The sequence below is a fragment of the Thermoascus crustaceus genome (assembly GCF_041956765.1).
Source record: "Thermoascus crustaceus strain CBS 181.67 unplaced genomic scaffold VTN00scaffold_8, whole genome shotgun sequence".
Classification (NCBI taxonomy): domain Eukaryota; kingdom Fungi; phylum Ascomycota; class Eurotiomycetes; order Eurotiales; family Thermoascaceae; genus Thermoascus; species Thermoascus crustaceus.
In genome coordinates, this window is record NW_027192534.1 from 970,088 (window position 1) to 998,020 (window position 27,933).

At 51.0% G+C, this 27,933-nt stretch overlaps 10 protein-coding genes across 10 annotated transcripts; 7 read left to right on the forward strand and 3 right to left on the reverse strand.

The window, feature by feature from the left end:
- Positions 1-119: 119 nt before the first annotated feature.
- VTN00DRAFT_9918 (uncharacterized protein) lies at positions 120-836 on the forward strand (the record flags this gene model as incomplete). The annotated part of the gene is made up of 1 exon (XM_069436926.1): positions 120-836. The coding sequence occupies one exon, from the start codon at positions 120-122 to the stop codon at positions 834-836; it is 717 nt and encodes a 238-aa protein (XP_069284517.1).
- Positions 837-1,238: 402 nt separating this feature from the next.
- VTN00DRAFT_9919 (uncharacterized protein) lies at positions 1,239-2,263 on the reverse strand (the record flags this gene model as incomplete). The annotated part of the gene is made up of 3 exons (XM_069436927.1): positions 1,239-1,529; positions 1,668-1,894; positions 2,023-2,263. 3 exons carry the CDS (start codon positions 2,261-2,263, stop codon positions 1,239-1,241), a joined length of 759 nt encoding a protein of 252 aa, XP_069284518.1.
- A 2,014-nt stretch (positions 2,264-4,277) lies between these two features.
- VTN00DRAFT_9920 (uncharacterized protein) lies at positions 4,278-6,571 on the forward strand (the record flags this gene model as incomplete). Its single annotated transcript, XM_069436929.1, has 4 exons — positions 4,278-5,180; positions 5,227-5,933; positions 5,984-6,148; positions 6,205-6,571. The coding sequence occupies 4 exons, from the start codon at positions 4,278-4,280 to the stop codon at positions 6,569-6,571; spliced, it is 2,142 nt and encodes a 713-aa protein (XP_069284519.1).
- A 2,931-nt stretch (positions 6,572-9,502) lies between these two features.
- On the forward strand, positions 9,503-11,148 carry VTN00DRAFT_9921 (uncharacterized protein; the record flags this gene model as incomplete). Its single annotated transcript, XM_069436930.1, has 2 exons — positions 9,503-9,795; positions 9,879-11,148. 2 exons carry the CDS (start codon positions 9,503-9,505, stop codon positions 11,146-11,148), a joined length of 1,563 nt encoding a protein of 520 aa, XP_069284520.1.
- A 105-nt stretch (positions 11,149-11,253) lies between these two features.
- Positions 11,254-13,620, reverse strand: VTN00DRAFT_9922 (uncharacterized protein; the record flags this gene model as incomplete). The annotated part of the gene is made up of 1 exon (XM_069436931.1): positions 11,254-13,620. The coding sequence occupies one exon, from the start codon at positions 13,618-13,620 to the stop codon at positions 11,254-11,256; it is 2,367 nt and encodes a 788-aa protein (XP_069284521.1).
- Positions 13,621-13,984: 364 nt separating this feature from the next.
- On the reverse strand, positions 13,985-15,145 carry VTN00DRAFT_9923 (uncharacterized protein; the record flags this gene model as incomplete). The annotated part of the gene is made up of 2 exons (XM_069436932.1): positions 13,985-15,048; positions 15,109-15,145. The coding sequence occupies 2 exons, from the start codon at positions 15,143-15,145 to the stop codon at positions 13,985-13,987; spliced, it is 1,101 nt and encodes a 366-aa protein (XP_069284522.1).
- A 561-nt stretch (positions 15,146-15,706) lies between these two features.
- VTN00DRAFT_9924 (uncharacterized protein) lies at positions 15,707-18,564 on the forward strand (the record flags this gene model as incomplete). The annotated part of the gene is made up of 7 exons (XM_069436933.1): positions 15,707-16,262; positions 16,334-16,552; positions 16,602-16,857; positions 16,917-17,595; positions 17,648-17,959; positions 18,023-18,279; positions 18,399-18,564. The coding sequence occupies 7 exons, from the start codon at positions 15,707-15,709 to the stop codon at positions 18,562-18,564; spliced, it is 2,445 nt and encodes an 814-aa protein (XP_069284523.1).
- Positions 18,565-20,381: 1,817 nt separating this feature from the next.
- On the forward strand, positions 20,382-22,049 carry VTN00DRAFT_9925 (uncharacterized protein; the record flags this gene model as incomplete). Its single annotated transcript, XM_069436934.1, has 5 exons — positions 20,382-20,393; positions 20,454-20,668; positions 20,735-20,915; positions 20,970-21,290; positions 21,342-22,049. The coding sequence occupies 5 exons, from the start codon at positions 20,382-20,384 to the stop codon at positions 22,047-22,049; spliced, it is 1,437 nt and encodes a 478-aa protein (XP_069284524.1).
- A 900-nt stretch (positions 22,050-22,949) lies between these two features.
- On the forward strand, positions 22,950-25,304 carry VTN00DRAFT_9926 (uncharacterized protein; the record flags this gene model as incomplete). Its single annotated transcript, XM_069436935.1, has 4 exons — positions 22,950-22,959; positions 23,031-23,065; positions 23,130-23,256; positions 23,323-25,304. 4 exons carry the CDS (start codon positions 22,950-22,952, stop codon positions 25,302-25,304), a joined length of 2,154 nt encoding a protein of 717 aa, XP_069284525.1.
- Positions 25,305-26,105: 801 nt separating this feature from the next.
- VTN00DRAFT_9927 (uncharacterized protein) lies at positions 26,106-27,177 on the forward strand (the record flags this gene model as incomplete). Its single annotated transcript, XM_069436936.1, has 4 exons — positions 26,106-26,184; positions 26,283-26,323; positions 26,419-26,679; positions 26,782-27,177. The coding sequence occupies 4 exons, from the start codon at positions 26,106-26,108 to the stop codon at positions 27,175-27,177; spliced, it is 777 nt and encodes a 258-aa protein (XP_069284526.1).
- Between the last annotated feature and the right edge of the window lie 756 nt (positions 27,178-27,933).

Genomic DNA, 27,933 nt, shown 5'->3' on the forward strand with positions numbered 1-27,933 from the left:
CTGAAATCAACGCTGCGCTTACTTCGATATCAGATTCCCAAGATCCTAATATCCCCGCAGCCCCACCGCCAACAGCAGGAGGACAACAAAACAATTGCCCTTACACATTCACCACCACCATGTTTTCCGTGATTATTCCAGGCAGGCCATGCCTCACAGACATCGTCACTGTTGATGCCCAACCCAATGGCCAACCCACGAAGTTTGCGTTTACTTTCCCTGCGAACCCAGCGTTTTCCCATGTCGTCGTCTTCTTCCTTCCCGGCACGGTCCTCCCACCAAACACAGCGGCAGCGATATACATCCAGCTTCCAGACGGTAAACCTACCCCGAATGGGCCGGAGTTCCGATTCCTCGGCGCGATAGCGAACGAGAAACCTTCTGCGATCTTCAAGGTCAGGTCCGGCGAGACACAGAAACTACCCGAGCGCACGGAGGCAGAAGAGCAAGATGAGATGGTTGATGAGGGGGCAAGCAATGTCACGGGCACGGGCACACTTAGCGGAACGGTCACATTGGGCATTTCAATTGAGCCAGCGCAGAACGTTGCTTCACAGCTTGCCGCGCTGCAGGCCGCGGGCAACCCCACTGCTCCTTCTACCGCACTGGTGCGCCTGAGTCCCCAGCAGCAGCAACAACAAAAACAGATGACAACGAAAGTCCTTGCTCAGCGGATTATCGGAAATGCGTTCAATTTCCTTGCCAGCTTTGCGTCGTCAGATCCCGATAAGGAGGAAGTTGTCCCGTTGAAGAGCTTTAGGGACTGGTGGACGAAGTTCGAGAGGCGCGTTGAGATGGATCCTGGATTCTTGGAGCGGGAGGAGGCTAATTACTGATGGAATGCGTTAAATGCCATTAACGGATATTGCATGTTCTATCGGTGCGGAAAAGAAGTGGTGGGTTCTATGTTCTCTCCGACCCTCGCTCGTTAGATCTACTTTGTACATTATATAATCTAATAGTCAATCTAAGGCATCTATTCTACCGGAAGTCCACCTCACACCGATTCATGGTTCTGATATGGTCATATATCATGCAGAAGTAAAATCGGCCTATATATTGCACATGACTATCTATTTACCTTCGCACGAATATGAATATCTCAAGAAGTCGCCGAATCGAAACCCTCGACAAAGACAGCGTATATACAAAAAACAATTGAAATCCTCAAATCTTCTCTATACACCAGTCATGCAGGGCAATTAGAACTATTGGTAGGCTGGGAGAAGCTGGGCTGTTCATTCTTCGATCAAGAATCTCAAAAACGCCACCCCGACAGCAATACCATCATGCTCGTTCCCGACTCTGGCCATCGCCTCCTTGTATTCATCTTCAGTGAAGACCCCCGCTTTGCTTCGAGCCTCGAGAATCTCCGAGACAATGTCCTCCGTAAACTCCGGGTGACCCTGGACGGTGATAAAGCGGCGCGGAGAGTACATGCCCTGCACAGCGCAGCGAGGGGAGGAACCGAGTGGCACAACATTAGGTGGATAGTAAAAGACAATGTCGCGGTGCATTTGTTGGAGGCGCTGTGTTACGGATATGGATGTCAGTAACTGTCCTCAACTCAATAGATCATAGTAGATCAAATATAAAACAAGCATTTCTTTGGCGCAACGTGCGCAAGGGGGTCAATTTCGCAAGAAAGCACGGCTAGCTAGACTTACAAGTTTGTCCCGTCTGAACAGCTCTTTTCCCTTATCTGTCAAATCCATCTCGCAGACGGAGATCTCCCAGCCGACATCGCTTCGGCCAACTTTCACTCCCAGCGCACGCCCGAGAATCTGGTGTCCGAAGCAGACTCCGATGATACGGACACGGTCCTGGGAAAGAACCTTCTTCGTAAACTCAACTAGTTTGTTTATCCATGGGATATCGGCGAAGGAGTCATGCTCTGAAGGAGATGAGTTAGTCAGTGGCGACAATCCAATACTATGTAAGCAACAAATTCTACGGCGCATCCAGCCCGTAAGTGTAGTTGTGTAGGCAACCCTAAGCATCAAAAGAAACAAGGAGACATACTTGACCCAGTCATCAGAATCGCATCTATATCCTCCAGGTTTGGGTACTTGTCCCCATTGACGACGTCCCACCTGGAGATCTCCAGACCGGTCTCCGGGTCAAGCTTGTCCGGCTGTCCCAAGGCTTTGGCACTGGCCCTCAAAAGCCTGCTGAAGATACCATAGTAGCCATCGTATTTCGTGTTGGCATTGTTAAGCGGAGTATCACATTCAAGGATCGCGATTCGAAGCGGGCGACTCATCGTCGTGGACGAGGAAAATCGACAGGAGAAATTGCGTGACAAATGAAACTGCTTTTTTTCCCTTTTCTGTACAGAGTTAATCAGGGATTAAGCTTGGTATACAATATTGCAAGCGGAATTGTCCAATTTATAGTGTCTTCCCAACGACTCACGCGACTGCGTACTTCGCAGAAACGCCGATTGCAGATGTTATCGGTGGCCATAATTGGTCAGCTATTCACCGCCTTAAAAGCTTAAGCATTTGTAATCTTTGTGACATCAGCATGCAGCCTATTAGATAGCTCTACAGGACAGCGGTGTATTGGAGAAAGTGGTTCTAGCTATGACGCTAATTTCATATTCTGGGGATGAAGACTGTTCTTTCGAACGGGCCAGGTTGTGTGATTTTGACTCACTCTCCGAAAAACATTATTCAGATTCCGGAATTTGTAACTACACTCTTTGATTACATAATGTAGGTACGAAGTGGAAAGAGTCTTTGCACAAGATACGCTGAGAGGTACAGTAAGCATTCGAGATCAGCAGGTGAGATAAGCATTTATTGATATATCCATATGCCTAGCTCCTATACCGGATGTTTGATACCATTCCTGTTGGACCTTAAGTGGCATAACTGGATCTATTTTCAGCTTCTCCAGAAATTTATGTTGAAATAAATTTAGGTTATCTTGTAAGAAATTAAATCAGTAGCGACCACAGGCACTATAATTCCTGCCAATTGAGAGTTGCGAATCATCATTGTCAGGTCTCTCTGGAAGCTGAGGTCGCTTAGCAGCCCACGGGTCGCGGTGCTTACGCTCTGTTCCCAAAATAGAACCAGCGAAATTCGGGTGCGCACTCCGCCATCGATGGAAGTGCACAGTTCTTGTCTTCGTCTATCGACAGGTATGCCGTCTTGAAACGCCTTGGAAATATAGCCTCCTGTCCTCTATGTTGCCAGTCGTTTCAGGATCCCCGGCAAAGCAAACCTGGAACGTTAGCACGCCGAATTCGCGTGCGCGTCAGATGGGGCAGCGCTAGCTGCAGCATCGACAGGGAGTCTCTTGCATCGTTCCAGGCCCAAGTTACGCAGAGTGAGCCTCTCAGAAGAGCGTGTTCCTCAGGTTCAGTGGCCCAATCTCCCTGTGTCCAGCCTCCGCCGCGGCTTAGCCGCCCCAGCTGCACCAGATCTGCGATGTTCCCGCCGGAGTCTTGACGGGCAGTCCTGGTGACAGCCTCTGAAAGGTTTGTTCGAGACGCTGAGATCAATCACCATTGCTACGGATCACCAGACTATCTTACTCTGATGGACCTCGTAAAGCGAACGCCCATTCTGCTTCTTGCGTCATCTCTTTTCGAGAGCGCTTCGCTCTGAGACCGGAATTCTACCTGCTTTGCGCTGTCCGCTCCGGCTACCGCCCGCGCAACGCTCCGAGTTTATTATCACCATCGTATCTGCTGGCTTATCGCCCGTATTGCTCCAGGAAAAACTTCACAATCTAGACTAAGCCATCGTATATAGCCGTTCTGTATTCTGTGCTTATTTTTCGGTATGCAGCCTCCCCCGATAGCTTTCCTAAGATCGAGAATTGAAGTACTTTCGTTATCTCCGCAACTGACGTTTTGACCTGTTGAGTCAGATAGCCGGAGTTCGCGCAACTTGCCTTTTCTCTTTGAAACATTCTGTCCTTGACCACCGTCGTCAGGCATATCTATTGCTATCGGTATTCTATTGCCCGTTTCGCTTCATCCGCTCTTTCTTCCTATCTCGAATACCTTGTCTTCCTGGGGATAGTGGTGCTCACCTCGTCAACCATTTCCCGGTTATTCGAGCGGACTTCGCTTTAGCCCCCACCCCTCAGTAGCTTGCCAGCCTGCAGTACGGATTAATCCCGTCTTAGATCACGGTTTGCACTCAAAGGGGGCGTTTTATGAGTGCGGGCGCGAGGGGTTTATATCCGGCGCAAACAGCGCTTTTAGAGCTCCATACACTTGGGAGAGGATTCAGTGATTCCACCAGCGGTCTACAATTGTTATGGCTTCGACAGTTAGCGGGAATTTGCTGTCGCAGTCAGACTTCGACATTCAGTTAAATCTGGCGGCTGCAGGTACAACACAGAGCGTGTCTGCTTTTCCGCTCCATGGCGGCAACTTCTCTATGACCACGAAACCTATTACGGATTTTCCTTCTCAGTCTCAATTGGCAATTCCACATGATCATGTCAGGAGACCCTCTTCGAGGAGCTCCAGCTCTGGATCACCGCGCGACTTTGATAACAACCTGAAGCCACAGAAGGAGGTCCTTGCCAATGACTCGAAGCCCAAACGAGTCCGTACAGGCTGTCTCACATGCAGGGAACGACACCTCAAATGCGATGAAGCTTTCCCTAGGTGCCAGAACTGCCAGAAGTCTGATAGGCTTTGCAAACGAGGGGTCCGTCTCAATTTCATAGACACTCAGACGATTGCTCCACCTTACAATATCGTCCACCCGCCAGGGACGCGACTTACTTTCCAGGATGAATCCAGAGAAATAGCTTCCGAGTATAAGGGTGGCTTCGAGCGGTATCCGCCTCTGAATCACGACACCACGTCCGAAGAGGAAGTTGCCACTCAATTGGATTTCTCCGATGTTCTCGGCGCTCCTACGCTTTCCAGACAAAGTCTACCTGACACTCCATCTCTTTTACCCACGTTTTGTGAGCCTCATCATGCGGAAACGGCCGAACCCATGTTCCATAACAGCTCGTATTCGGCACCGCCGTCAACGTTTTCTGAGCAATCCATATCGCACTCGTCTTTCAGCATGCCGAAGCAACCGATCATACAGTCTTCGAACGGTCGACCGTATCTGAATAGCGCTGAGGAAGTTCTCCTTATGCAAGTATTCGTTGAGGAAGTTGGCCTATGGATGGATTCCATGGATGCGATGAAGCACGTACGTAGGTCTTGATATTGAGATATGCCGTTTCTAATGTAACTAGTTTACGCATATCCTACCATTTCACGCGCTTGGAGAGCCTATGCTGCTGAATGCCTTTCTGGCATGCGGAGCACGGCATCTTTACCTTGTCAATCAAGCATACGGTGAGGAGAGAGCTCTGTACTATTACAACGCAGCATCGAGAGAGCTCCTTACGCGCTTGCAGAACCCGAATCGGGATACGGTCCTGTGTGCTACAACGGCGGTCATTCTCAACGTCTACGAAGTCATGTGTGAAAAGGCAATGCAGCGGATGAACCACATTGCCGGCGCCAGGGCCCTTATTAAGGAGTGTCGCTGGAATGCCAAAACTCCAGGTATTGGTGGTGCCTGCTTCTGGCTTAACGTCGGTATGGAATTACTTAGCTGTCTGCATTTCAATTGGAAGATGGCCTGGGATCCTGATACCTGGGATATCGACATGAATATGGACGTGGCACCAGGGGCTATCACAGGTGACGAGGAGCTATGGACGCACCGAATGGTTTATATCTGTGCTAAAATAGCGAATTTCCGTTCATCAACCCCCCAGTTTCAAGGTCCTGATCGCACAGCCCACGATATCCGGATCAGTCAACGATGCCAGGAATGGAACACGTACAAAAACTGGTGCGACGAGTGGGCGAGGAAAGTACCGCGATCGATGATGCCCCTTGGCTATCTTCAGCCGTGGCAGACTAACTCCAAATCTTCCTTCCCCGAAGTCTGGTTCGTGTTTCCCGCTTCGATCCATTAGGCTCACGACTGATGTATCCCAGGCTTATCAAACGTTCCGCCATTGTTGCTCGCCTCTTTTATCATACTGCATGTACTCTTCTCGCCAAGATTCATCCAATAGAGTCAGAGTATAGCCCAGATATGCGTAACATGCAGCAGAGCCATGCGCACGATATTTGCGGGATTGTTGCGCATGTGAAAGACAGGTAGGAGATACTCTAAACAGTCCCGTTGGAAGGAAACTCTTGCTGATGACCACCAGAGGTGTGGCTAGTGTTTCAATTCGATGCTTGGCCATCGCAGCGGAGTGTCTTGTCAGTCGGGAAGCTCAGGAAGAAGTCCTAGAAATCCTTGACAAGATTATCAAGGAAACTGGCTGGAGAGTAGGATTCCTCAAGGCCCAGCTGCAAGAAAAATGGGGCTGGGCCACTGCTTCGCAGCAGCCTCAAAATCCGTCCGATAACAATGCAATTCCATTGGGTGCCAACTCCTTGCTGAATTCCTCAATGCCACCTGTGCCCGGACGGCCCAGGTTTTCTTCTGGGATTGTCAATCCTTTGATGGCTACAGCCGACTTCTCTATGGAGAATCATCCATATCAGAACCACTATGTCGCGCCTCACAATTGACTATTGCCACTTACTGGCTTTCCTTGATTTGGGGGGCCTAAATCTGCGCTACAGAATAATACGGCGTTCCTGATGTCTGTGGAATGGTTTATGATCACCTTTTGTTCTTCACTGCATCTGCCCATGTTTGATGGGAATCAGATTTTTCTATGATACCAATGATGCTTTTGATCCGTTTCTCATGACGCTTCTGCTGTTTTCATTTTTCTCCTTTGACATTTTCACGATATACATCGCTCCTTTTTTATCTTGCCGACCTTGTGTGCACAAAATTTGAAGTTGAGAGAATGCTCGCCATTGTGGATCTGCTTCTTGCGTTTTATACTTATTACTTCTTTTCATATTTATATTTTTTTATCCGTTGATATGTCTCAATGCTCCTGCGCATATTCATGACATCTATCTGGTGGCTATCTTCTGCAACATTTGTGACATACATACATATTCGCATCTTGGCAGTAGCTCAAAAGGTTCCTCGGGATCATGTCATATGAATGCTTCCATTATATCATTATACCAATATGTATAATAGCATTAGAACTTCGTTTTGCCATTTGCCGGGGGCTCAACTGTTTCCTTCACAGACTGAACTTGTCCCCTATATATGCCCTGTTTTGTTTCTTACTTCAACTTCTACCGTTCCGATATTGACTCCAAATATCCCACGCATCGGTTCTTTGGGGCCAAAAGTTGAGCATTGGAAGTTCTAGTGACAATATCGGTTCAACCTGAACGTCGTCCAACTGCGCATTCATCGTGACAAACCAAATTTGTCTTCAGGATGCATAAGTACTCAACTGCTCGAAACATCCATCTCGTCCGTCTCGACGGCGTGCTATGCAGAGAATTAAGCATGAAAGGAAGAAAACTAGGAATATTATGACGGATAAAAGACGCAACTCACCTTCTCAAACGCAGCCCTGATCCGCTCCGCATCCTCGTCGCGACCTTGGCACTAAGATCGCGAAGTAAGTCCTCGTAGTCCCGTACCGCGGTTTGAAGAGTTTGCATGTGTCTGGAATATAGAGCATGCACATATAATGTCAGTGGCGAAACGTGCACTGGTATCAATAAATAGGCGTGTACCTAGGTAGGTACTTGCGGGGACTCCAGCTTGACTTAGGTAAGTGCAGTACTACTGACAATCTCTCCCTCTCCCTCTTGCCGCCCGAGTAGGTGCATTTCAGCTTCAAGCCCAGCATTGGGTACATGCGGGTTTGGTCCGGCTGCATTTTGCTTTTTGTTGTCTGCACGAGTCGCGCGCGGGCGGCTAGTGTAGGAAGCATATCCTCTATCTGTGAGCCGGGGAGGGGGGATGTGGCTGTCAATCTGTGCACAGTGATGGTTGAGGAGGAGGATGAGAGGGATGAGGACTCCGGTGGTCTTCGATTCAAAGGTAATTCTTGTTCGGAATTGTGGGCTTGTCTTGGAGGAAGATAGTTGAGGAGGATGTTGTCGCTCATCGCTGTTATTGTTCATGATTCGGGACAGGTGCATTTTATTTTCGGTATAAGGTAGTTCTGACGATAAGAGATGATGATGATGCCAGGAGGGATTATTATTGTAGCGTTTTTGGAGCATAGAGTTGTTAAGAAAAGAGAATAGGTTGTTGAAAGTCTGCTGACTACTAATAACTTCATGTATGGAGCAGTTTAAGTACCTACCTCCTAGTAGATAGAAGTTGACTTGGAGCTATGTTCCAGATATTCCGTGCGAAGATAAGTACTTGGTATGGAGTACAATACCTATCAGGTACATGTCTCCTATGTAAGTACAGCACTTACAGCAAGGTGCAAATCGGACCCAGAGAGTAGCAGGGACAAAACTCTGATCCATACGTAAGTTCAAACCTGGATTGGGCATAACCCGCATCCAGGTTGCGTTTATAGCAAGAAGAGTAACAAGAATAACCATGACCCCGATGCGGCACTATGTTTATCAGAATCAGGAACGCTCGGTACTTGCAAGGATCGGGGGTGGCAGGACAAGGAAGAAAATTCGCTCTGGAAGTTTGGCCCATGGGTTCAAGTTGCGATCCGATCGTTAAGTAAGTGGCAGTGTCTGCATAACGACCCATGCTAGGAATTCGATGTTCCTCGTTTTCTGAGAGAGATTTCGGATATGACAGGGAATATCCCAGAAGGTTCCAGCTGCATGGATTGTCGCTAGATATGTATCCGGAGGTGACTCTATTAGTGCATCAATATGTATCCTCGTCGGGCTGGAAAGAATGCGTCTTATGTTGTGGAACTGTACTCCGTGCTATCTGCATGCAAGCGTGCTGTTGGAACATTGTTTCTTCATCAGGTAGGGTACTCCGCAGGCTAGATACATAAGAGCTGCCATGGAATACGCCATTTTTGTATACGAAGCTCCTTGTCTCATGCAAAGCAGATTGCCCATGATATCAATAGACTAGCTGCAGAGTGATAGAAGCATGAGGTTGGCTGGCTATGGCGCAAGGCCTCGTATGGCGGTGCCAAGACTTCACGCGGAGCTTCCCTTAGTCTCTCTCCAGCTCCACATCGCCCATCGCCTCCTGAAGTCCCCAGAGCCAGCTTTCGACGCCTTTTTAAAAGGTCCACCGGGGAGATTTTGCAAAATAAAATTTCCTGACTGAAAGCGCAGGATTATGACCCAGGGCGTCCCTCGTTGCAGTCATCGATCGAGCCTTCACCGTCCTCGATAGTCTGTGCATAGCGCTTTGATTCCGTCCGAACTGGAACCCTTTGGGGATAAGGTTAAAGGGCGAGCGTCTGGACTGTGCAGGTTAAATCTCCACTTCTGATTCTCGACGTTCATAGGGTCCGGAAATATTATTCGAAATACAGGCATTGTTTGCCATATCCTATTATAATCTCTTATTTATACCCTTGTTTTTTTTGGTTACGTACATGAAACCAAACCAAACCTGATACTAAGGGATCAACTATGTCTGCACGTAATAAGCTACAGTCGACAACCCCATCTCAGCAACAAAAACAACAGGGCTACTTGCCTCCGGCTACTCCTCTCTATGTGCTCCGCGGCCATACCGCCCCCATCCATGCTCTTGGGTTCTTCGGTCAGAATTCCAAGCTTGCGTCCGGTGATGCGGACGGATGGGTCGTCATCTGGAGCGTGGTGACAAAGAGACCTGTCGCCGTCTGGAAGGCGCATGAGGGCGCGGTTTTGGAGGTCAAGGGCTTCAGTTTCGATGATACTGCTGAAGTGCAGATATTTACGTGAGTTTCTCCATTTCTTTTTCTTTGCTCGACTCCTTGTCCTCCTTGTGTATAAGGAACGTGCACTGACACATCGACTATAGACATGGCAGAGATCATAAGCTGCGCGTATGGAGATTCAGGGCCCAGGATGAAGAAATCCTCGACAAGACCCTTCCCGTGGACCTGAAGAATCAAGGGTCTCAATCGGAAACCAAGGCCCAGCCTTGGCTACTTCATTCCCTCTCTGTAAACGCCCTCAATTTCTGCGCATTCTCCCTCTGTTTTCTCCCGAGAAAGGAAGACAAGGATGAGATCGATACCTCTGAGGATGGAGAGAAAAAACCAGCGTCGACGTCGTCACCGCCCGCAGATTTAGCAGACAAAGACAAAGACAGAGCACCAGCTCCTAGAGCACCATTACTACTCGCCGTCCCCAACGCTCTCAACTCCGGCGGCATCGACATCTTCCATCTCCCCTCCGAGAGACGCGTCTGCACGATCCCCGCCGACCCAGAAACGCAGACGGGAATGGTCATGGCCGTCAACCTCTTCATCTCCCCCTCCAACAGCAGCAGCAACAACAACTACAACAGCGGAGATATCTATCTCGCATCCGGCTACGAAGACGGCCACGTCATGGTCCACGTCCGACGGGGCCCTATTCTACCGGAAGACACAGAGATCAATAGTACCAAACAAAAGAGCCCCATCTGGAAATGGGAAAAACTCTACGAGAGCCGTCCCCACACGCAACCCATCCTCTCCCTCGACGTCCCTCCGACCCTGGAGAAGGAATATTTCCTCACCTCCTCCGCTGACGCCCTGCTCGCGAAGCACCCCCTTCCGGGTCTGACCCCGAATACCAGTGCTTACCTTTCCGACAGCAGCAGCAACAGCAAGAGCGGCAAGAGTGCCGTCAAGTTGGAGGAACTCCCGCTCAAGGTCATCAATACCAGACATGCGGGCCAGCAAGGTCTCCGGATCCGGTCCGACGGGAAGATCTTTGCCACGGCGGGATGGGACTGTAGGGTGAGGGTGTACGCGTGTAGAAATATGAGGGAGATGGCGGTTCTGAAGTGGCATAAGGAGGGGTGCTATGCAGTTGCGTTTGCGGATATGGGTGTTGGTCGTGATCGCTCGGTGGAGACCAGGCCTAGACCTACACCTACGGAGCAGGAGGGCACGGAGGTCTCTCCTCAACAGGATGGGGATAGTAATAAGGGGGGCAACGAGCGCGGTCTTACTGCTCAAACACGACCGATAGGTTCTCTGGCTGCTATCCAACAGCAGAGGCTCCAAAGAGCGCAGATGACACACTGGCTGGCGGCTGGCGCGAAAGATGGAAAGATCTCATTATGGGATATCTACTAGATAAAGGGGGATATCTTCCTAATAAGAACATGAATCAAAACAAAAAAACGTTACAAAAGAAAATCGCAAAAAAGAAAACATAAAAAAAAACCATCATAACTACTTTTAGGCAAGATTGAACTCGCTTGCCCCTCCTCCCATCATCTCCTTCATCTTGGCCCTCATCTTCCGGGCCGCCTCTTCTCCATCTGTGGCCTTCGGGATGTCGTCGTCAACACGACCACCGCCAGAAGAAGAAGCCTTCCTCTTCTTCCCAGCGACCGATTTCCTCTCCGCTTTATGATCCTTCTTCGTCTCCTCCTTTCCGGGTCTCAAACCAGGCACATTGATCTTACTGGGCCGATCACGCAGCGCGAAACTCTTCGCCAGATGACCCAGATGCAACTCCTTGATGTTGAACATGTGTCTCTCACTCGCGACGTGCGTCGCGTACGCACGCACGTGGGACTGGAACGCCCGCCGTGCCAGCTCGAGATGGTGCGAATTGCCCAGCGCCCAGCGCTCGACGTCGAGCTGCCAGTCCGTGGCCTTCTGCTCCCACTCTTTGCTGGCGCTGTCGGTGTTGCCGCCGAATCCGCGCTTCAGGATCTCGTTGGCGTCGGTGCGCGTGAGCGCTTTCCCGCCGTCGCGGTAGCCGCGCTTCAGCACCTCGACGTAATTCTCCTCGTTTCCGGGGAGGAGGAAGATCAGGGCGCGACCGTCACGGCCGAGACGGGCGGTTCGTCCGATACGGTGCAGGTGGTCGTCGGAGCTGAAGGCCGGGTCGTATTCGATTACGAAGTCGACGTTTGGTAAGTCCAGACCACGGGAGGCCACGTCGGTACAGATGAGGACGGAGGCGTCGCGGTTGCGGGCGAATGCGGCGAGGGTGGACGTTCGGACGTGTTGTGGCAGGGAGCCGTGGAGCTTGTGTATAGTAACCGGGTTGGAAGGGTTTGAGAACGCTGTGGCTGGAGCTATCGTGCCATGAGACGAGGATTTGTTGTTCTTTTCCTTGGTATTTTCTCCATCATCATCATCGTCGTCATCCTTGTCGTCCTCCTTCTCCTTGCCATCACCCAATTCTTTTCTTGAAAATAATTCGAAATGGAAGTCCACAGAGTCTGCACAGGACACAAAAATGATAGCCTTCATCACTGAACCCTTGCGTGCAAATGTCCGCTTCAGTAGAGCCGTAAGCGTCACCAGTCGTAGCTTCGCAGCAGCGACAACGTACGACTGCTTGAGCTGTGCAGGAACAGAGAAGGCCTGCTCCTCCTCCTTGGACTTATCTTTAGCTTGCTCGTCCTCGTCTGCCGGATCCGCTTGAATGTGCACCGCATCCTTCAAACTGATCTCACCGAGCCTCTGCACATTCATCTTCAGCGTAGCAGAACACAAAACAGTCGTCCTCTTCGCTGGCAACCCGGGAATGCGACTGGGCTGTTGCCTCTCATCCAGCTTCTTCACGATCCCCTGAATCTCCTCCTCGAACCCAAGATCCATCAGCCGGTCTCCTTCATCCAGTATGAGCCACCGGACGTTGCTCACGTCCAGGACCTTCGTATTGTCCAGATGATCCGCCAACCGACCGGGCGTAGCGACCAATATATTCAGACCCTTCCTCAGTCTGGCCTTCTCCGACTTCTTCTTCTCACCACCGATCACCGTCCCCGCCACGATCCAGTGCGCGCACCGAAGGAGACTCTCCAGCACGACCGAAATCTGCTTGCACAGTTCTCGTGTCGGTGCCAGGATGATGGCGAACAGACCAGAGTCTCGGTGCACGGTGACATCGTCATTTTTCGGCCTCGTCGTTACTTCCGCAGCACCGTCGCCGTTCTTCGAACCGGAGAGGGCCATGATTCTCTGCACCAGCGGCAGGAGGTAAGCGAGTGTCTTTCCCGAACCCGTTTCAGCCTGGATGAAAGCGTCGCATTCTTCCTTCAGCAACTGAGTCACAGAACTTTTCTGAATTGCGGTAGGCGCTTTGAGGTTCATCTTGGTGAGTAGGTGCGCCGCCAGCGTCTGCGACAACCCGAGATCAGTAAAGGTATCGAGCCCGTCGATGAGGGGCGCATTGGTCGGTTTGGCGGGTTCCGCGGAGGCTTCTCCCTCAGTAGGTTGTTCATTCGCGGTCTTCGGGGCCGGATTGGAGGAGAAGAGGGAGGAGATGACCTGTCGTGGCTGTTGAGGGTGCGACTGCTGCTGCGGCGGCTTTCGAGCTTCGGCTGCATTGCTGGTAGCTGAAGGTTTGAAGTCGCCCTCTGTTTTTTGTCTCTTGGTAGGTCGTGACGGACCGAGCTGGACTCTGTTCGGGTTCTGGGGCTGTTTCTTCTCGCGGTTCTCATTCCCCGCAGATTTCGCCCGACGGAGAGCAATTTTCTTTGCGGATAAGCGGTCCCTCCATGTCCCGCCCTTGAACTTGGGTTCCGGCTTGATGACGCCGTCTCCCGGAAGGGAGAAGTTCAGGAGCATCCCATCGTCCACCATTGTTGCGGTGCGACAGGGCTGATGGCTGTTATGTTTTCTTTTTCGCTGCGCTCTCGCATCTCCGAGCGGGACGTTCTGGATCTCGAAGCTTATCGCATCAGGAAAATTTCTCGGGCCGCAGTATATCCGAGCCCTACGGCTCAGCCCTAACAACTTTCCTGATGCGCAAAGATATAAACATGGCAGCCTCCTACTGTCTCTTACGTAGATTGCACAAATTGCTTTGACTATCAACTTTTGGAATAACATAAATTGCTAGTATATACACAGTCGACTGCAGCACGAATCCTCCCAGGTGATCTGTCATGCCCAAGGAACTTCTAGGAGGCCAAGGCTCCAAACGTTCCTCACGGGCTGGGTATCATCAGGTTCGAGGGTGAAGTATGATGTTATCGATCAACCTGACAGGCACTGTTCCCGATCCCAAGCCGCAGTCCTCACCAGGCTTCGGGTCTTCTATGGGGTGCATCTTCACGGCGCCGCTCAGAATCGCTCCTCTAGAAGGGTCTACGGAATCGATTTCCTCAAGTGAATCCGGGTCCGCGAGAGAGATGTAGTCCACCTCAAACATCGCTCGCTCGGATGGTGGAAGAGCCTCCTGCTGTGCTAATGTCTGCTGCGTGACCCTGTTCGCGGCTCCCAGAATGTCTATCCGGCTGCCTTTGCCCGATGCGTAGGTCTGCTCTGCAGCCTCTAGCGCTTTGAAGAGAACGAGACCAACAGCGCGTCTTCTGGTTCCCAGGTAGACATTCCGAGAGCTCATAGCCAAGCCATCCGCCTCACGCATCGTCGGTCCAATCTTGACCTCAGTGCCAATGTGGAAATCCTGCACCATCCGCTTGATGATGACGGTCTGCTGGACATCTTTCTGGCCGAAATAGACGCGGTCCGGAGTGACGATGTTGAAGAGCTTCATGCAGACCGTCGCAACTCCTCTGAAGAACACCGGACGAGAGGCACCTTCCAGCTTCGTCGCAAGGGGCGTAATGGTGACAAACGAGCCGTGTCCGTCGGGCTCCGACGAGGGTGGCAGGGTCGGGTACATGACCTTGCTTGTGGGAGCCAGGATGGCTGTGATGCGGCCGGAGCTTCCACTTTCACTCTTAGCCAGCTCATTGTTCAATTCTTCCAACTTCTGCACATCCGCATCCCACGTCCGCGGATAGCTCGACAGATCCTCGTTGACGCCGAATTGCGTCGGGTTCACGTAGATGCTGACGACGACATCGGTATTCTCCGCAGCCGCCTGTCGAACTAAAGACAGATGGCCCTCGTGGAGAGCTCCCATGGTGGGGACGAAACCCACGGTCCGGTCCGCGAGTAGAAGCTGCCGCCGCAGCTGACGGAAGGGAGGGACATCGCGAAAGACTTGGAAGGAGTGTGTGTGCTGAGACCTGGTTGCAGCCATTGTGAGGGATGATGAGACAGCTATTCAAGGGATCAATGGGTTAGAAAAGTGTCAAGAGTATAAAAAATTGCGTGACCTACCTGAAAAGCCCCTCCAGGGCCTCCACCAGCGAAGCATCTTAGCGGCTAAGCCGAATTCGAAGCTGCAGACGGCCGTCGCGGTCAACCGTCGTAACCGTACTAATTGATCGTATTCAGACCACGGGGATAAGATTGAAACAGACACTGGTCATCCAGGGACGAAAGCCAAAGGGCCATCGAGCTCCATTGCGGGTCAATTGGCGCGTCTTGTCCTGTCGACCGTGATGATGTCTGCAGCGTTGAGCTCATCCTCGCGGTGGAGCCTCGCGGGCCGCACGCCCGGCCTGAAGCTTGCTTCCCCAACCGGCTTAGCGCGCCCGCCGCCAACCGCTACATCACGTGACACGTATCCGAGGCATCTGGGGAGAATCCGGGGCGAGATCGTCGCCTTTTGTTGGGGATGGAAGCTCACCCGTCGCTTCTCGCCGTCTCTGCGCTCCTCTCGTCACCTGGATGAAGGGCGGAAGGCTTGATCTTCCTCTGTATCCTTCTCTGAGATCAATGGCACACTCTGACCCTGCAGTATTCGCAGTGAGCTGACCCTTCTGAACTCCGCACCGCGCGCTGGGGCTTCCCCTCATCCGAATCTCAACACAAGATGCCTTCCGACAAGGCGGCTGTCGATGCTGCCCATTCCGCCCCGGACTTGGAGATTGTAGGAGACCAAGTCACGATTCATCCCTCCGGTTTCACCGGAGGACCCGACTCTGGCGATGACGGTATTACGGAACGAAACCTCGTCCGTCATATGGCGCGGTTTCGAGAGAATCCCTTCGATTTCCTGCGTGAGGTTAGCCTGTTCGTGTCGGGGACGGGATGGCGTGCCTATGATGATGTGATCGGCCAGCCCGTTTTCTATTCCGGCTACTCAGACAGGATGAAGTCACTGATTCTGTCCAGTCCGATGCTGCAGAACAAGACCAAGGAGCTGGCGGAGGCGCGACTGAAGGTGGAAGAGAAAGAAGGACTATTGAGTACAAAGGCAGGAACGTTGGAAGAGGCGAAAACTAAGCGCAGAAAAGAGATCGAGGGTAATCTGCTTGAGGTCGTCGATACGATGATGGATAATATGATTTGCAAAATGGAGAGTAAAAGGTTTATCAGGGGAGCATACTACATGTGTACGCAGCTACTCACCCGTGCATACCATCAAGGTCAGTTGTTTTTGTCTATACTATATGCCTCTAATAGCAGTGGTATTCTGGAATCTAACTCATGTACGTAGGCATCCATGTGTCTAGTGAGGAGGTTCTGCGCCTAAGGTCCGTCGCTGAGGAGGCGGCCAAGAAGAGGCAGTCGATTGTATTCCTACCTTGTCACAAGTCCCACGTGGATTATGTTTCCTTGCAGTTAATATGCTACCGTCTCGGAATCGGCCTACCCATCGTCGTCGCGGGAGATAATCTCAACTTTCCTTTAGTAGGGAGCTTCTTGCAGCATGCAGGTATGCTGGAGTACACATTACTTTGCCCTACCGCACTAACAGCAAGCAGGTGCCATGTGGATCCGACGTAGCTTCGGAAATGATCCATTGTACCATACCGTCGTACAGGCTTATATCGACACCATTTTGCAGGAAGGGTTCAATTTCGAGTGCTTTATTGAAGGAGGCCGCTCGCGGACTGGAAAGCTCCTGTCTCCAAAATTCGGGATCCTCAGTTTTATTCTGGACAGCGTTCTTTCAGGCCGCGTTGAGGACGCCATAATCTGTCCTGTTTCGACACAGTACGATAAAGTCATTGAGACAGAGTACGACCACCGTCACTGTCTTACAGATCTTACTCCCATGTCACTAACGTTGCTTCCAGGTCCTACATCAGCGAGCTTCTAGGTCAACCCAAGCGCAAGGAAAACTTGGCAGACTTCCTCTCGTCGTCCTCTGTGCTCTCATTAAAACTTGGCCGTGTGGACGTTCGATTCCACGAGCCATGGAGTCTAAAGGAATTTATTGCTCAACAAACAGCGCGACTGACTAACTTCCCTAACGCAAGCCTGTCACAGACCTTTACCCCGGCTCAGAAAGGACAGATTTTGAGGACTCTAGGATATAGAGTTCTCTCCGACATTAACAACGTATCTGTTATGATGCCCACGGCCCTTGTTGGGACTGTTCTCCTGACGCTTCGTGGTCGCGGAGTCGGTAAAGCTGAGCTGGTCCGTCGTGTCGACTGGCTCTGCGAACGCGTCCGCGCGAAAGGTGGAAGGGTGGCTCACTTTTACCGGGCACCGACTGCGCAAGTGGTTGATCGTGCACTTGAGGTTCTGGGTCCAAAACTTGTGGGCGAGATAAGTGGTTTGGCGGAGCCGACTTATTATGCAGTGGACCGATTCCAGCTCTCTTTCTACCGCAACATGACGATCCACCTCTTCATCACGGAAGCACTGGTTTCTGCAGCTATGTATACGAAAGTCAAGCAGGGCGGCGGGCCGGCAAACCAGCGTATAACAAATGATGCGCTTCTGAGACAGGTCACGTTCCTCTCGCAGGTATGTCATCATCATTCTCCCTCCAAAGTTGCATATCGCTGATATTTTCTAGCTCTTCCGTGGCGAGTTTATCTTCCCTCCAGATGGGTTGACGACAAACCTGGAGAAGACCCTTCGCGGACTTGAAAAGGATAATGTGATCAAGGTCACGAGAGATTCTTCAAATGCCCCGACCTTCATCGAGCTTAGTGATGCTGAACGTCAGTGTGGAAGGGAAAACTTCGATTTCTACTGCTTCCTGATCTGGCCATTCATTGAAGCTAGCTGGCTGGGCGCCGTGTCGTTGATGGGACTCACCCCGCCTCTGGATGGACCCAAGGATGTTTGGATTGATATGAAGAAGGCGCAGGATAGTGCTCAACTTGTACGGCCCTGTTCACTTTGCAAATGCTGTATTGTCAATGATACTGACTATTATTTCCTCCAGCTCGGTAAAACTCTATACCACCAAGGGGACCTGTCCTACTTCGAAGCTGTCAACAAGGAAACCCTGAAGAACTCGTATCAACGATTCGAGGAGGAAGGCATAATCCTCGTCGCGAAGAACAAGGAACTGCCCGGGCCTACCACAATGAGGTTGGCACCCGACTGGACTCCTGAACGTGATCCAAAAACGGGTAAACTGCTGGACCGCGGGCGTCTCTGGGACTTTACAGAGCTGATAGCGCAATCGAGGCGTGAGGGGTAAGTCTAGTCTCTCTAATATTATGCTTGCAACAGTCCCCGCGTCGGGCTTCTATCTTCAACCCTCACGTCTACCCTACAAATGCAAAAGATCCACCCACTAATATAAGCATAAAAAGGAAAAACCGCCGCGACGGAGCCACCGTGTCATCGCGCGTGCTCACCATGTCCGACACCGTCGGCCGCGAACTGTTCCGAAGCGCTGCAAGCTCCGATTCGGCTGACGTGGATGTCTCGTCCCGCACGAAGCGGAGAAAGGCGATCGAGACAAAGTCGAAGATCTAAGGTTGCTACTAGGCTTGTGGACCGCAGCTGCACAGCGTCGCATGCATGCATGCATCTAGCTGGAAGCAGTCCAGGCTGCGGAGCGCCAATAAGAAAAAAAAAGCCTCTGGACATATCTACGTGATACAAATATCCCCACCTCCCATATATTTCTATTTCTCATTGTCCTATATGATACCTGTTATTATACCCGTTTATGCTTTAGGACTGGAAAAAGGGGAAAGGGAAAGCTTGGGAAATGCTTGGATTGGATTGTTTCATATATCATATACAGTACATATTATATTTCTTGGTTTTTTTCCGGCTCTTGTTGATGATTGACTGGTTTTAGGATAGTACATATGACGATGTATAGGTATAAGAAGAGAGAAGAGGCAATGCATATATATAAATCTCCTTTGCATGATAATTCTATCGTGTGCTACCAACTGAGTTAGGTAGGTATATATATATATATATATATATCAATGGCATACAATTAGTACTGTACCAGTCTACAGGTTCAGCCTGGCTACATAGCGGACGGAAGAACCTGGTAAGGTAAGTCTGATCGAGCTCAGATCGTGGTTGTGACGAAGGGCTTAGATTAGCTCCTTGGCCCTGTTAACAGTATTACATTACCTTCTCTGGAGTAAGTATATAACTCTTCGATTGGTGTGATGAAGAAGAACTCTTAATCGATTCCGGGTATATGGAGAGATCATGCCGGCATCGGAGATTGATTGTTGAGATTTTCTCTGTTGATCTATTGATAATCGATTCACGATCTAGTTAGTTTACTCCAGGGGCCATATCATGCTAATCTATGTCAAGGGGTGCTAGGTATGTACTTGATGCAGAAGGTCAGCAGGGTCTATAATTAGGTTCGTAGCGTCTCTACGCAGTAGCCTCTAGATTATCTATCCATCGGATAGAATTAGATATCTCCATACCTACCTAAGGAAAAATTAAAGCACCAATCTACGACTCCATAGGTAGCAACGAAGTTGGTAGCCCTGGAGGTCAACAACACCAACGCCAAGGAAGCGTCGTTATCTACCACCAATCACCATCACGCAACCATTCCCCTCCTCCACGCTTTCAGCTTCCTCATGGCAGACACTTGGACCTCCTGCACGACGACACCAGCTAAACTGTATGCGGTCACAGTATCCGTTGGCACCTACCGTACATACCCTATCTAAATTCTGAGCATCTCGTGTCACAGTTCTTATCTCTACCACGGCGCAGCTGTTGCAGGATTGAAATTGATAAGAGAGGTTTAATCTTACACCGACAGCTATCATAGTTATGAGCTGGGATCAGGGCCAAGACCCCGCCGGTCATTCTCTTTCAGATCATGAATGGATTTCGTCTATAGGGTTCGCTGCTGGGCTTCTTGGCTTTTCTTAGCGAAGACGTATGCTTTGTCTGATGTACGGCGTGTATCTACCGTCAGAGATAAGGGCGGCTCGCGTTTGCGGTCCAGAAGGAGCAATGGCCAGACCGGTGGAGTGGAGGACCCGCTGCGAATGGAGCTCTACTACTCCATATCATGGGAGGAAGCATCTAGAGCTTCGAAATTTGCCAAGATGAGACCGGTGAAACTCGTTTTCTTGACGTTGGGGGTCAGAGGGATAATAAATAAGATATGAGTCCAGCCCTCGCTCGGGTTCCTTTGAGGACTCTAACAGACGGACCACTACATTGATCTCTTATCGCGCAAGCATCTAAAGAGCCCGCCGTCATAAGGCGCTCTCACCTCTCGTCTCAGATTTGTCTGGTCTAGCAAGTTCGATTGGCAGGCTTGACAGGCCTGGCCAGCAGTGTTCCTCGTCATGGCTGAACTTGTATGTGAATCCATGGGATGACTGGATAGACGGTCTGGCTGACCTATACCTCTCCAACAGCCTGTGTTCAACGAGACGATGCCGGATGGCGGTGACCCGAAGGGGATCGACGTCAACGCCCAATATGTCGGGTGGGAGTATAACTACATATACATCGCCTTCTGTGGCTTCATCGTCTGGCTCATCATTCCCGGAATCGGTCTGCTCTACAGCGGTCTTGCGCGGAGAAAGTCCGCCCTTGCGCTGCTGTTCCAGTCGTTAATGGTCGTTGCGGTGTAAGTATATTACCTACCTTTGATACGTGACAGCTTGCTCGATACAGCTGCTGAAGAAATGGACAGAACGACGTTCCAATGGATGTTCTGGGGCTATTCCCTCGCTTATGCTCGTGATGCCGGCCCATTCATCGGAAACCTGAAGAACTTCGGTATGATGAACGTCTTAGCGGCTCCCTCGGGCGGTTCTCCCGTCCTCCCTGAGATCGTCTTCTGCCTTTACCAGCTTCTGTTCTGCGCCTGCACAGTGAGTTCAGGCAGCTTACGGTTTCCATGGTCAGAATAATGCTGATTCTTCCAGGTGATGATCGTTGTTGGTGGCGCTTTCGAACGAGGAAACATTATCCCGTCCCTGATCTTCAGCTTCTGCTGGGCGACAATTGTCTATTGTCCCATTGCGTGCTGGACGTGGAACGCCAACGGCTGGCTATACAACCTGCCATCCCTTGACTTTGCAGGAGGAGGTCCTGTCCATATTGCCTCCGGTTGGGCCGCTCTCGCCTATGCACTTGTCCTTGGAAAGCGCAAGCATCACGGGGAGGTTTCTCACGGCAAGCCTCACAACACAACCCTGGTCTACCTCGGAACTGTCTTGATCTGGTTCGGATGGTTTGGGTTCAACGTATGTTTATCAACTTCGTTCCTGCGACATGTCCTGTTCTAACAGTGACAGGGTGGATCGACTCTCAACGCTTCCGTTCGTGCCATGCTGGCTGCCTTCAACACCAACACCGCGGCGGCCACCGGTGTCCTGGGATGGGTCCTCGTGGACTACATCAAGCACAGGGGAAAGTTCTCCGTCGTTGGTGCCTGCGAGGGTGCCATCGCAGGCCTGGTTGGAATCACCCCTGCTGCGGGTTACGTGTCCGTCTGGCTGGCCGCCTGTATTGGATTCATCACGGGCATTGTGTGTTCGCTGCTCCAGAACATCAACGACTGGCTTCACATCGATGAGGGCATGGACGTCTTCAAGCTCCATGGCTGTGGCGGTATGGTTGGGTCCTTCCTGACCGGCATCTTTGCTACCTCGTCGATCTCTGCTCTCGACGGAGCGACTTTGGCCCCCGGCGGCATCGACGGCAATGGGGTCCAAGTTGGAAAGCAGCTGGCGGAGATCTGCGCCATTTCCAGCTACTCGTTCGTCGTTTCGTGCATTTTGCTGTACATCCTCAAGTTCATCCCGGGCATGAACCTGCGCGTCGACGAAGATGCCGAGATGATCGGTCTTGACAGGGCTCAGTTCTTCGACGAGCAGATTGGCGACTGGACCATGTTCGAGAGTATCCCCGGCGTCGCGGCTCACCCGACCAAGGTTGAGCTGCCTACGCCTCCGAACGAGGAAGTTTCGGCTTCCAAGGCTGAGCAGGGCGGCAAAAAATAGCGAGCGACACGCTTGCTCTCCGACTCGATTTAGTAGACCTATCTCTTCTTCAGTTTTCAGGATAGTAATAGAGATTATTTTTGTTTCGTTTGCTGCTTATCAGTGTATCTTGGGACGAACGGGATGTCATGGAGCAGGGGTTTCAAAATCGATCGCGTCGTAGATCACACATGCTATATGTGCGAGGAATGTGGGAGAACCCCGCGAGTCCGTCAAAGGAACCAGTAACCAGCATTTCAAGAGCCGATATGACTGGAGGACGCCAACAAAGAGGCTGGCATATCTGCCTGAGACATGCACGAACCCGTATCACCACCGCTGAAAAGGGTTGTCCCTTGGCGGGGTTTAGGGCCGACAAGCTCCAGATTAGGGTATATGCGAAGCTTCCGGTGACGTCTGCCTATCAGTTGGGAGTATATCAGCACGCTGGATACGGGACGGCTTTGCTCCATACCTGCGCAGGATCATCCTGTTGATAAGAATCCTTCTCCCAGACCATCTCCACGTGCGCCGCAGTCTCTCCCAGCACTGGCCGCGCGTTTTCGACGACTCGACCCGCTTGCGTCCCGCCAAGCCCTGCAACGGCGTTGGCGATCGTCGCCCGCTGTAACCTTTTCGTCCCAGCTGTCGCGTCCCCGTTGCATCGTGAGCCTTATTCCTATTCTTGTAATTGTGTCCCCTCTGGTTCTTCTCTTCTCTGTGTGCGACTATTCTTCCCCTTCCTGCCACTCGTTTGCACCGCCCAGGTTTTCTCGAACCGTCGGTTCTAATCCCACAGAGCGTGCGCGGATCTCTCGGGGCTGGCGTCGAGCTGTCGCAACGCTCTCCCTTCCATTCGCTGATCTCACCGCCACCGCATTCACAGGCCATGCTGTTGAGATAACGGTATCCTCGATCCAAATGGGTAAATGTACGCCGTCGCATTCCTTCCGTCGCTCTCTTCACGACTTGCGTTCGACAGCTAACAGTCCTCGACCACAGGGCGATACGGAGTGATCCTGGACGCGGGCTCGTCCGTAAGTCCCCTCGTGAGACACATTCGTTCTCCCGGCGCTCGGGATACTGATTGCGAGGAATCAGGGGACTCGAGTACATGTCTATAGATGGTTAGATAACGCCCGGGCCCGCCAAGATGACGACTCGGGGCGATTGAAGTCGCTACCCAAGGTAAAAACCAAGGAGGACTGGACGAAGAAGATACACCCTGGTGAGCGGACCTCGACTTGGGACTGTCTGTTCCATAGCGCAGTTCGTTAACAAGTCTGTTGGATAGGCGTCTCCTCGTTTGCAAGCAAGCCGGAGCAGATCGGGCCAGATCATCTTGACGGTCTCCTGCAGCATGCACTCAAGATCGTACCCGACGATGCCGTCAAGGAGACCCCGATCTTCCTTCTCGCGACTGCAGGCATGCGACTGCTTAAAAATGTTGAGCAGCAGCTCCTCCTGGAAAGGATTTGCTCCTACATTCGTTCAAATTCGGATTTCTTGCTTCCCGACTGCGATCTCCATGTCCAAGTGATACCGGGCGAGACGGAAGGACTCTACGGGTGGATTGCTACCAACTATCTGCTGGGCAGCTTCGATTCTCCGGGTGAACACAACCACGGCAAGGACCACCATACGTACGGTTTTCTAGATATGGGTGGAGCGTCGGCACAGATTGCATTTGCTCCCAATGCTACAGAGGCCGAGAAGCATGCGAATGACTTGAAACTATTGAGGTTACGGAACGTGGATGGCTCTTCTCGGGAGTATAAGGTGTTCGTCACGTCATGGCTGGAATTTGGTGTTCACGAGGCTCGGAATCGTTATATCAAGGCTCTTCAGGCAGCCAGCGGAGCAGAGGGCATCAAAGAACTGCCGGATCCATGTCTCCCGAACCAGCTGCGGACAACCATGGATGGGGAGATCGTCTCTTCTACCACAGAACCAAAGACGTGTCTTCTTGGGACCGGCAAGTTCGACGAGTGTCTTCGGCAAACATATGCGTTACTGGACAAAGATGCTCCTTGTCCCGACCAACCCTGTCTGCTGCATGGAGTGCACGTTCCAGCCATTGATTTCGATGTGAATCATTTCATCGGCATCAGTGAGTTCTGGCATACGACGCACGGGATCTTCGAAATAGACTACAAGGATAAAGCCTACGATTTTAATACGTATCAGGAGAGGGTCAAAGAATTCTGTTCTCAGGACTGGGGCTCCATTGAGAAGAGCATTTCAGATCACCAATTGGGGAAAGTCGATGATCATAAATCCGCCTATGAACTCTGCTTCAAGGCCTCTTGGATCATTAATATGTTGCACGATGGTATTGGAATTCCACGTGTGGGTCTTGAAGACACAAAGGGTTCGGGCCACAATGGTACCAAGGAAGTCCTTTCACATGGCAAGAATAAAGGATTCATCGGCCCATTTCAGCCAGCGAATAAGATTCACGGTACGGAAGTGAGCTGGACTTTGGGGAAGGTCGTGCTATATGCCTCTTCTCAAGTGCCTCCGGCTGACGGAGAGGCCCTTCCAGTTGGGTTTGGGAGCAACATGCCGGGCGTCCCTGGGGACTTCCAGTACCCCAGTGTCGATCGCCTTGCAAGACCGGACGAAGCCAAAGAAGAAGTACACGGTGAGCATTGGCATGACGCACTGTTCGCTGGGGATTCTCCACGTAGGATCCCTGGGATTTTACTCTTCATTTTTATAATTATAATTACACTCTACTTCCTGTGCGGTCGGACTCGTCGTCAGCGCATCTACCGGAAGCTTGGCACGCTCTTCCACCGCCGCGGATCGTCCCAGCATCATCATCATCATCATAATAAAAAGAGCGGATTCCTTGGTGGAAAGCTACCGTTCACCAGGCGCAACCCACCGTCCTACGAACGTGTCCTCGAGGACGGCACCCGTGATTTCGAGCTCGGGAATGTTGCGTCGGACAGCGAACATGAAAGCGAGCGTCACTCCGACTCCGGTTCTCCGAGTGGTCGAGGACTGAAGCGAACATCAGAATGGGGAAGCACTCCAACCCTGATGTTCGGGTTCGACAATGGCTCCTCGGGAAATGCGGGTCTGGGGATTAACAACCTGCCCTCAAATGGCAATATGGATAGGACGGGTCTGGTTGTCAGGACAGAAAGCAGAGATCACCTATCACCAATCGCTCTAGGTCCGACAACAAACGGGCGACGATCAAGAGCGACTAGCCCGGCGAGACCGAACCACGTGTCACCTATTATGACACCCTTAGCTGACGACTGATTGACTTAATTGATTTACTGGCTAATTGACGAGGCTCGGTGTCCCTTCTATGTGTGTATGCTTAAAGATATATTACATTCATTGCTGGAGTCTTCGAGTTGGTGTTATGGGAACGCTTCTAAGATACGGTCGGTTCACAGATTCTTCTTCCTTTTTTTACAAGTGACGCGTTCGCAACCACGGCATTGTGTAGGAGTCTAGCGATGGGTTTGCTTGATGTGTTCCTTGCGAGAACGTCTGGAGGGACAGACGCGCAAGACCGGTTCTCTTCGTTGACAATCTTTCCATAACCGTTTGTAAAAATAGATCTTTTATTTGTCTTCACTTCAATGAAATCATAGATTTTTGTTCGTTTTGATTATTACCTGTATTCTCGCCGCAATGCTTGATGCATCTAGGTAGAATATTGAACGCGAGTTCGTCCAAAGAGTCATGAAATAACGGGCACAGATTACATCAGTCGGTCTGCCAAAGTCTCAGCACAAAGTTCTAGATCTCCAAATATCCTGAATAAAATTATCGTATCTGTAAGACCCGATCTCAGACATCTTCCCGCCAACTGCTGTACTATGTTGATAGGAAGACGACGAAGCACGTGACCGCGGTGCAGCCTTGGAGCTTCACCAGATCGAGCTTTGCCATCGAGAGCGGCTCTCCAACTTTCGTCATATCCTCATTCCGCGTCTCCAATTCAAGGTCTTTGCATGTGCTGCGTGATCGCTTCTTTTCTTTCTTCTTATCCATGATACCACGGTAGAGAGTTTGTTTTAGTTTTTTTTTTTTCGCCACGCGCCAGCAACCATGCGATTGACCGTCGAGCTCATCCAAAACTCCCTCTCCTACATCAACCCGCTCAAGGATCGCGAGCTGGATCTACGAGGTGGGTCTCACACATATTCAAACCTGAAAAGAACAGATACTACACTTTTTGAGAAGAAGAGCATGATTGATACCATTTTGCGTGTTGGGAACGTATAGGGCACAAGATACCCGCTATCGAGAACTTGGGTGTTGCGAAGGTATGTTTCCCCGCAGATAGCACAGGAAGATTTTTGTTCCATCCATTCCTTTGTTTGTTGGGAGGAGGAGGGCGTTAAGCTAAAGTTTTATATAGGACCAAGATGCGATCGACTTCACGGACAACGACATCTCCTCCCTCTCGAATTTTCCCCTCTTCCCGCGCCTTCGCACCCTGATGCTCGCGCGCAACAGGGTCAGCCACATCCATCCGAACCTGGCATCGTCGATACCGAATCTGACGTGCCTCGTCTTGACGTCGAATAACATGGCAGAGTTGGCGGACCTGGATCCGCTGGGGAAGCTGCCGAAGCTGACGCATCTGGTGTTGTTGGATAATCCGGTGACGAGGAAGGAGGTTAGTTGCAGATATCTCCTGTGCTAGTTCTACGCTTTTTTTTTCCTTCGATTTTGGAGCTATGCGTCTTTCAAAAGAGCTACAATCTAATGCCATCAACAGCACTACCGCTACTGGGTCGTCTGGCGGATCCCCAGCGTCCGCTTCCTCGACTACCAAAAGGTCAAGGACGCGGAGCGCGCCAAGGCCAAAGAGCTCTTCGGCACATACGAGCAGCCGTCCACGCTCGCATCCAAGATCATGGGCATCCGATCCCGCACGTTCGACGTCCCGTCGACCGGGCCCGGTGCGCCGGGCGAAGGTCGCGCCCCCGGCGAGAAACCGATCCGGGTCAAACTCACTGAGAAGGAGCGGAAGCGGGTCGAGAAGATGATCCGCGAGGCAAAATCTCTGCAGGAGATCACGAGACTCGAGAAGGAGTTGAACGAGGGCCGGATACCGGGTGGTGCGTTGGGTGCTGAGGACGAAAGCGACGAGGAGAATAAGATGCGGATGTAAATTTTCTTCAACTTTCTACATTTCTTTGTTATTTTCTTTTTTTTTGCTTGGGATATCATCACGGTCGGTTCTTATCTCATGAGGACAAACAAACTTAATCATTACTACGCAACGCAACGGGATGCCTTCGATATTTCAAGGGGGACAAACAAGTAAGGTTTTGCAAAAGTGTGATTGACTGATACAAAAAGACCCTTTTTTTTTTACTATTATCTTCTTCACCGGCATGTCTTTGGTGTTTGTGGAGTTTGTTCGCATCTATCATCCCCTTAAGAATAACAATGCATTAGGGAGGAAATATGAAAATAGAACAATGTGTTCTTTTGACAGAGAAAGTCAGTAGGTGTAGCTTCTTTCTGCTTGATTCCTCCCCATCTTTTTTTAAGGTTGTCATTGTCATTGTCATCTTCCTCTTCTTCTTCTTCTTCTTCGAGGAAAAGCCAACGCCGCCGAAAGAAGTGCAATGAGTTGCTAAAATCGGACTTAGACGGAAGCTACCGAGAGTGTCTGGCGATACTTCTCTGCCACAATGCATATTGTTCGGGCTGACTCGCTGCAAATAGACCGGAATGTTTGTACGATCTCATCTTCTTCAACATCATCCAAGGTCTACAAGCCTGAAGTCGATTCTACCATTCCCATCTCCTGACCATTCACTGGAAACTTTTGTCGAGAATCTGAGAACTGCATGTAACGCACGATAAAATTCATCTTGATAGGGGTAGCTTCCATAGGCCGGATTAACAGCATCCAGTA